The sequence below is a fragment of the Danio rerio genome, chromosome 19 (genome assembly GCF_052040795.2).
Source record: "Danio rerio strain M-AB ecotype USA chromosome 19, GRCz13ab, whole genome shotgun sequence".
Lineage (NCBI taxonomy): Eukaryota > Metazoa > Chordata > Actinopteri > Cypriniformes > Danionidae > Danio > Danio rerio.
The window spans coordinates 50,475,001-50,485,000 of NC_141039.2; the positions used below are offsets into that span (position 1 = coordinate 50,475,001).

General features: G+C 34.5%; 1 protein-coding gene across 5 annotated transcripts in view; it reads left to right on the forward strand.

Moving 5' to 3' along the window:
- The window catches only part of LOC100329589 (ephrin type-A receptor 7), a 189,254-nt gene that overhangs the window by 48,645 nt on the left and 130,609 nt on the right, over positions 1-10,000 (forward strand). For all 5 annotated transcript variants that reach the window (XM_087293837.1, NM_001441487.1, XM_087293838.1 and 2 more), the window contains exon 2: positions 4,554-4,618. In XM_087293837.1, coding sequence (XP_087149963.1) covers positions 4,554-4,618 — 65 coding nt within the window. The remainder of the gene's footprint in view (positions 1-4,553; positions 4,619-10,000) is intronic.

A 10,000-nucleotide genomic window follows, 5' to 3' on the forward strand; every position in this document is an offset into this window, starting at 1 on the left:
ATTGCAGTGGAATTAAAACATAATGGAATTAGAACTAGAACATTATTGAAATTTAATTGGAATTGGATCAGAATAGAATGGTGATGGAGTTGGTTTAAAATCAGAATTGAACTGGAGTATACTAGAATAAAATAGATTAAAATAGATAATAATCTGAAGGGAATTAGAATATATTTAAATTAGGGATGGAATTAATCGTAATTGTGAAGAATGGAACTGAAATTTGGAGTATAATGGAATTAAAATAGAATGGAATTGGAACAGAGTGGAATTAAATGGAGTTGAAACTGGAACAGAATGGAACTGGAATTGAAGTTGCAGTGGAATTGGAACTGGAACAGAATGGAATTAAAATTAAAATGGAATTGGATCAGAATACAATGTAATGGAATCGGAATAAAAATCAGATAGGAATATGAACATGCTGAAATGGGAAGGGTATTGGAACAGAATGGGATTGTATTGGAATGGAATTAAATGACATTTGAACTGGAACAGAATGACACTGGAATTGAAATTAAGTTAGAATTGGATCAGAATGGAATGGTACTGGAACTGTCATAAAATCAAAATGGAATTGGAACATACTGGAATAGGAATGGAATTAAGTGGAATGAAATTGAAAGGGAATTGGTACAAAAAGAAATCGAACAGAATAGAATTAAATGGAATTGGAACGGGAACGGGATGGAACTGGAACTGAAAATAAATTGCTATTGGATCAGAATGGAATGATAATGTAATTGTAAAAAAATCAGCATGAAATTTGGAACATACTGGAATAGGAATGGAATTAATTGGAATGGAACTGAAAAATAATGGAATTGAAGTTTGTATAGAATTGGAACAAAACAGACGAGAATGGAAATGGAACAAAATGGAATCAAACAGATTTTGAACTGGAACAGAAAGGAGTTGAATCAGAATGGAATGGTAATGGGGTTGGAAAAATCTGAATGGAATTGTAACAAACTGAAATATGAATAGAATTATTGAGAATGTTTTGGAACATAGTGGGGATGGATTTGCTTTGGAATGTAATCAAATGGAATTAGAACTGGAAGAGAATGAAACTGCAGTTGAAATTGAAACATGCAATGGCATTGGAACATAATGGAATGGAATTGGAATGAGATGGAAATTGGATCAGAATGAAATGTAAAGGAATTGGAATAAAATCAGAATGGAATTGTAACATACTGGAATAGGAATGGAATTAATTGAAAATGAACTGGAAAAGAATTGAATTGAGATTTGAATAGATTAGAATTGGAACAAAATGAAATTGGAATGGTATTGGAACAGAATTTGAATTATAATGGAATTGGAACATGATGAATGAAATTAAAAATGGAATGGAAATAGTTATGCTATTTACATGCGCTGAATAATCTGCAGGACTCAAACAAAATTTAGCAGAATGTTCCAGATGCTCTTTTCTACACAATGAGTGTGAATGTGGATAGTTTTAATATCCCAAATCTATCACATGACTTCAGATATGGTTCAAAATGTCAAAGTGAAAACCAGATTATTTCACTTACCCCCGTGTCAGATTATTTTGAAGATAATTAGCTTGTTTTAAGGGACAACCCACTTAATTTTGACTCATTATTTCCTAAAACAAGACAATATTTTTTGGCTCGTCTAGAAAATGCTACTAGATTTAAGAATTTTTAGATGTCTGCACTTGAAACAAGTTGAAAAGTGAGTTGAAAACTCCAAGTAAGATTTTGCAGTGTAAGAGCTGTTGTGCTGGAAGTGAAGCTGATCTGCGTGTGTATTAATGCAGTTCAGTGCAGTTTTGTGATGTTTGAGTTCAGCGTTTGTGTCGATGGTGAGCAGCGGTGGCATTTTACTGGTCTCGCGTGGCTGCGTGTTTGACAGCAAAGAGAAACCAGCAATAAATAATGAATAATTCAGCTTCTAATACACCACCATGTCTGGCCTAAATAAAGGCAGATATGTTGCAAAGAAGCAGACTCTGTGATGTATAATACTTTACCAAACAAACAATTTATTTATTTAGTTTTTATTTACAATAACACGGAAAATTTTACTTATTTTTATCAAAGTTTATTGCACAGGATTCTCTTTTTTCTTTTTTTTAAATAAGTCTTTTATTTTGGTTTAATATGAATATTCAAAATAAAATGTAAATTCTGCATATGCCAATATTATTTGCTTCTTTAAGAAATAGTGTGTGTGTGTGTGTGTGTGTGTGCGCGTGCACGCAGAACAAACCACTGTTAACCAATCTCAACTTGATTAAATTAACTTATTTAACCTAGTTAAACCTTTAAATGTCACTTAAAGCTGAATACAAGTATCTTTCAAAATATCTAGTCAAATAATTTGTACCGTCATCATGGCCAATACAAAATAAATCAGTTATTACACTGTTATTTTAGCTTCAGAAGAAACACGCTTCACTTTAAAATCATGTTGTTTTGTGCAGATTTAGATTTAGTGTTGTTTTAAATAAGGGCTGCTGTCTGGGGTGCTGAAATCTCTACACTCCCCTGCTGCTGTCCAGGGTTCTGAAACCTTTTTTCCCTCTATTTTCCTGATTACTGGTGCGCTGTCTATGGTGCTGAATTATAGCCTCCATCCAGACCAGCTCTGTCCATGGTGCTGATTCAAATACACACACTCTATTCTACTCAAATTCTAATGTTTAGTCTCACACACTGTACTATAAGTAGTGAAATGCTTAACTGCCCGTGACCTTAAAAACATATATAAATAGGAATATAAATTATGGAGTATATGAGGAAGTAAAAAACACAGACACTTTTTAGATATAAAAACGTTATACCTATAGAAAATATTAGCAAATATTAAATATTTTAAAACTTTATATATGAAGAATGTAGTTACAGAATATATAACAAAATATAAAAGTATATAATTAACAATAATAATTATTTTCTTTATTATTAATTATTATCATCAATTTTAATTTTAAGTAATTCATTTTTTATCCATTTATTTTTTCACTCATTCATTAATTTCTTTATATATATATATATATATATATATATATATATATATATATATATATATATTATAATTTTTATAATTAAGTTTATTTATTTATTAATGTTAAGCCTAGTGGTTATCACTGTGGCCTCACAGCCAGAAGGTCACTAGTTCATGTTCCAGCTGGGTCAGTTGGTGTTTCTGTGTGGAGTTTGCATGTTCTCCCCGTGTTGGTGTGGGTTTTCCTCCGGGTGCTCCGGTTTCCCCCCCAGTCCAAACACATGTGCTGTAGCAGAACTGATGAACTAAATTGGCCGTAGTGTGTGAATCGGAGTATATGAGTGTTTCCCTGTACTGGGTTGTGGCTGGAAGGACATCCACTGTGTAAAACATATCCTGGAATAATTGGCGGTTCATTCCACTGGGATGACCTCTGATAAATTAAAGGAAAATGAATGATGAATGAATGTTAAGCCTCAGGTGATGAAAATGATCAAGTCTCCAATAATACTTAAAACAAATGCATATATGCTTAGTGTCCAGTGTATTTTTGATGTCCATGTCAAAAAATGTATAATAAATCCATTAAATGAAATCTATTTCTTCACATGCCCAGTTTGCGTTATGGCAGTATGAAGAAAGATTTATTCTTGGGTTGGAAATGAATGTTTGCATGTTGAACCAGCACAGAGAATCAGCGGGTGCTGAAATCCGTCAACATTGTCCTGCATTATCAGCTGATGGCCAGTGAACTTCATTTCACTAAGTGCAGCTCTGCGGATCCGTCAGTCTCCATTTTGGCTCTAATACAGTGACTCGGATCAACAGCCCGTCCGCCGGGAGTGTGTGTTCATCATTATTATTAAACACCGCTGGCTCTGTGTGTGTGTTCCTGGAAAAACATATATTGAACTGAAATTCATAACCAATTGTTTTAATGCAATGTATTGTAATTTTTATTTATTTATTGAATTATTTATTTATTTTTGTATCATATGTTAATTATGAAGTTGTGGAATTCAATGCAGTTGTTTTTATTCATTTATTTTAGCATAATTAAATATTTATTTTGAAGTTGTCGAATTAAATGCCTTTTTTATTCATTTATTATTTGCTATTTATGAAGTACTTAAATGTAATTCAGTTGTTTTTATTCATTTATTGATGTAGCATACATTATTTAATTATAAATATATAGAATTTAGTTATTTATGAATTGTTTATTTATTTTTTTTCTAATTATTGATTTTTTTATGCACATTTTTGTCATATTTATTAATTAATTATTTAATAATTTTTGTATCATTTCATGTAATTGTATCTATTTATAAAGAGAAAGGGGGGATCCTCAAGCCGGGATTCAAACTCGGGATGCTCAGAAGGGCTGCCGCAGCATATGTTGGTGCACTAACCACTAGGCTATTGTGCCAACAATCTTATATGATTTGATCTATGTTGATCTCGCCATGAAATAGCCTTTAGTTGCTGATGTGGCTTATACACTTTATTTCGCAGTAATGATCAGTCACCGGCCCGCCCCAATCCTAACATTGTTTCTCTTTTCTTTTCAGTTGTTTTGCTGAATTCTAAGGAGTCTCAGGCTGAGCTGGGCTGGACCTCATATCCTTCTAATGGGGTAAGAGCTTCATCTTTATCTATCAGTCTGTTATAGAGACTGTTTTGGGATTAAAGGATATTTATCTGAGTGTGTTTTTGTGTTGGACTAGGCCTGTCGTGGACAAATACATGAAACTAATCTGCATGTCTTAATGAGTGATTCACAGAATCATACATTTAAATGATTCATCCAAAACAGCTGCGTAACTTGATTGGATCATGAATCATTGACTCAGATTACTCTTTCAGAAACTGATTCATTCTACGATTAATATATATATATATATATATATATATATATATATATATATATATATATATATATATATATATATATATATATATATATATATCTGAGTTTGTTTTTGTGCTGGACTCTGTTTAGTTTATACATAATACTTATCTTCATGTCTTAATGAGTGATTTGCTGAATCATTCATTCAAATGATTCCTTCAAAACAGCTGCTTAACTTAAACAAATCAATGAATGAATGACTTAATTGACTCATTCAAAAACTGATTGTGTGTTTATGTGTTGAACTGGGTTGTTTTAGTTAATACATGACACTAATCTGCATGTCTTAATTAGTGATTTACTGAATCATCCATTTAAATGATTCATTCAAAACAGCTGCATAACTCGAATGGATCATGAAGCATTGACTCGAATGACTCTTCAGAATCTGATTCATTCAGCTGTTGTGAAAATTTGATGTTACATTTGTGATATCTGGGAAATCAGAACTATTGTTTGTTTTATTACTGATTTATAACATATCTTAAAAAAACACCAAGGTTAAAAAGAGACTGTTTTGGTATTAGAATAAATGTATTTGACTGTTTTTGTGTTGAACTGGGTTGTTTTAGTTGATACATGACACTAATCTGCATGTCTTATTAGTGATTCACTGAATCATCCATTTAAAACAGCTGCATAACTTGAATGGATCATCGATCATTGACTCAAATGACTCAATCAGAATCTGATTCAATCGGCTGTTGTGTTAATTTGAAAATTCATTTGATATTTGGGACAACAAAACTATTGTTTGTGTTATATTACTGACTTATAGCATATCCTATAAAACACAAGGCCACAATGGGACAGTTTAGGTATTGAATTATACCTATCTGATTGTGTTTTTGTGCTGGACTCGGTTTAGTTAATACCTGATACTAAACTTTAAGTCCTAATGAGTGATTCACTTCAAAACAGCTGCTTAACTTAAACGAATCAATGAATGAATGAATCATTGGCTTATTCAAAAACTGATTCATTCAGTTTTTGTGTCAAATTGATATAACATTCATGACATTTGAGAGAACTATTGTTTGTTTATTTCTGAATTGTACCATATATATATATATATATATATACACACACACACACACACACACACACACATATACACATTTATGCACAAACCTATTTTCGAAATATGAACCTTTATTTTGGATGCTGTTAATCATCTGACTGTACTAGTTTTAGGCAATATTTATTTTTTTATGTGTATGTCACTAGTCATCCACTAATCTGGACAAGACTAAATTCAGACATACTGATTTCTGCACACATTTAAACTCAGTTTTTTTCTCTTGTGTTCGCCACACTGAAATGTGACTCACTAGATGAATCATTCACAGAGTTGAATAAACATCTGAATCATTCACAGAGTTGAATGAACATCTGACTCATTCACTGAACTGAGTCATTCCTGTCAGTCACATCTGACGCACCTATCAGTTTATTCTGAGGAGCTGAAATAAGACATTTGCTGTTCAGTGTGTTTTTGGGCTAATCCCTGTATCGTGCTTCACCTTGGATGTTCTTTCTCTGTCTCTGTTCTTGTCATCCGTCTTCACCTTTTACTGCTGTTCCTGGTTTATTTTCTCCTTTGTCCCGACTGTAAGAGCTGCTCATCTCTGCTGTAATCCCACAACAGCGTCTCCAGATAAACCCATTTGTCTCTCTCTGTGTGCAATCTCACATCTCCTTCTCTGCTGAAGATTACATGTATGATCTGAGACCAGTGTTAATCCTGATGGAGGATCTCAGGACACACACACACACACACACACACACTCACACACACACACGCGTTTCCTTCAGTAGATTTTCTACAAGCTCTTCGTCATTCAGCTGTTAATGCTGGACCTGAATGTGATTCAGTCCTGCCTGTCCTGCTCAGAGACAGCTGACACACACACACACACACACACACACACACACACACACACACACACACACACACACACACACACGTTTGCATACATGCACAAAGTCTTGCACATACACTTTTACACTCTCATATACATGTATACAAACACCCATGCATGAATACACATGTGCGCACATGCATATATACACACACTCACATGTACTCGCATACATGCACACACACATATGCATACACCCATATATGCACACACTTTCACACTCATACATACACATGTATATACACACACGCACACACACATAAAAACACATGTGCGCAGGCATATATACACACTCACATATGCTCTCATACATACACGCATATATGTGCTCACACTCATACATACACATGTATACACGCACATACATAAATACGCAAACATATACTCTCATACTTACACACACTCGCATACACCCCAAACATGCTCACACACACACTCATACATGCTAACACTTGCACACACTTACACACACACACATGCATACACATATGCTCGCACACTCTTTCACCCTCTCATACAAACAGGTACACGTATGTGTACACACACATGCATGAATACACAGAGTTACATATACTCACATGCACACACATATGCGTACACGCAAATATGCACAGTCATGCGCGCACACACTCTCATACATACACGTATGTATACACGCATACATAAATACACATACATTTGCTCTCAGACACACACACACTCGCATACTTATGCGCACACACACGCACACATTCATACACACATATATGCACACACACTCTCATACATACACACACTTGCACGCACTCGCACAAACATTCATACACGTATATATGCACACACACTTTCACACTTTCATACATATATATGTATACACACATACATGCACATGCGTGCACACACATATATATATACACACACTCACATATGCTCTCATACATACACGCGCACATACATACACTCATATATGCAGCCATGCACACACACTCACTCATACACATGTATACGCACACACGATTATACATATGTGCGTACACACACACACACACACACACACACACACACAAACTATATTCATACAAGCACATACATTCTCTCTCTCTCTCTTTCTCACACACACACACACACACACACACACTTGGTTGTTGGTATTCTCTGTCAGTCACAGTGGCGTCAGTGGAGGATCTCTGCCAAGCTCAAACTGCTGAATTCCCGCAGAAGCGCAGGATCTTCATTACTCTGCAATTAATAGTGGAAACAGCGCGCGAGTGTTCGTCTTCAGAGGCTCATTATCATCTCTCCACCACACAATGAGCTTGTTTGTGCTGCTGATTGGAGATGCTTTAGTCCTAATGTATTCTGCCTTTGATATACTGGAGCTGATTTGGCACTGGGATTTATACAGATTGAACTGTACGCATATGTAAATGTAAAAACAGCATGTGTGTGTGTGTGTGTGTGTGTGTGTGTGTGTGTGTGTGTGTGTGTGTGTGTGTGATGTACTTATTGACTCAGGGGGTGATCCACATACGTTTGCTCTAATATGTTGGTCTTGGTCTGCATCCCATTTAAATCATTCTGTGCAATAGTAATGATGCATACTCTCAATTAAAGTCCAGTTTGATGTAGGATAAATAAAATAGGTTGCAGTAGAAGCATACTACGTAGATAAATGTACCCTATTGAATGCTAACAGATGGCTCACAGATGGATTGTAATGAATAGGGTGGGCAATAAATCAGTGTAAAGCGATATGGATATCTTTTGTTATTTTGTGTTAGGCATACAGCTTTACAATGCTTTATTTTTATTTGTGTCCCTTGATTTTATTGTGAACAAAAAAAGCTTTGATAGAATTGGAGTCTTAAAAAAATGTAGCATTTATATTTTGTAAGTGTACAATGTTTTTATTTAGGAAACAAAAATAATAAATACTTTATTAATAAAAATGTGAAACAACAAATAAGTGTATTATAGAATTAGAGGGTGATCATTTTGACTAGAACCTGACTAGAACGTTTGCTATACGTGTAGAGTGAGTATATAGTGTTTATTTTCTTATTTCTAATATAATTAAACCACATTTAACAACATTTTATTGTATACAGTGCTTTTGTAATGGGATATAAAGATGTTCAGTTAAGGCACAGGTGTCAAACTCGGTTCCAAAAGGGCCGCAGCTCTGCACAGTTTAGTTCCAACCCTGATTAAACACACCTGATCAAACTAATTGAGTCCTTCAGGCTTGTTTGAAACCTACAGGTAAGTGTGTTGGAGCAGGGTTGGAACTAAACTGTGCAGGGCTTCGGTTCCCAGGAATTGAGTTTGACACCCCTGAGTTAAGGGATTTAGGTGATTTGTGTTTGGTGCTTGTACTGTAATATTTCTATATTATTATTATCCTAAAGCTGGGGTCACCAATCTCAATCCTGGAGGTCCGGTGACCTGCAGGGTTTACCTCCAACTTGCCTCAACACACCTGCCCGGGTGTATCAAGTAAACCTAGTAAGACCTTGATTAGCTTGTTCAGGTGTGTTTGATTAGGGTTGGAGCTAAAATCTGCAGGACACCGGTGATCCCTGGCCTAGGGCTTGAGTGTGCACATATGTGGACAGCACATTTGAGCTCTTAAGTGGCTGTTTAAAATACTTTGAATGTTTAATATGTTGTTACAGACATACAGTGTCATCCTGCAACTGTTTTGCAGCATATGAAATGTCGCAAACACAAATGTTTTTAACTGTCCAAAATGGGCAAAAATTTTTTTTTTTAATCTCTGATAGTCAAAGCTAGTTAAAAACATGTATGTGTTATGTATGCACTACAAAAACAGTCAGGAAAAAGTGTTTTATGTGAATTCAGACTACGAGTACACCTATATGGACATCATTTTTCTCTAAAATTACATCATATCAAAAGATGATACTCAGGTTTTATTCTAATTAGGTTTCAATAAGCCCAAATAGCAAAGACAAATAAAAAAACTCCATGTAAAAAACACCTTGGGCCATAAGAGGTTATTATATATATATATATATATAAAATAATATTATATAAATATGATATATTATAATATAATATAATATATATTCTGATCTGCCAAACTGACCACTTTATCTGATTCACCTGCACTCTGCTCATATGTCTCTTGGGTCTTGTTTTTGTATTTCCAGTTTGTTATATTTGACTTCCTGTATGTTTCTTC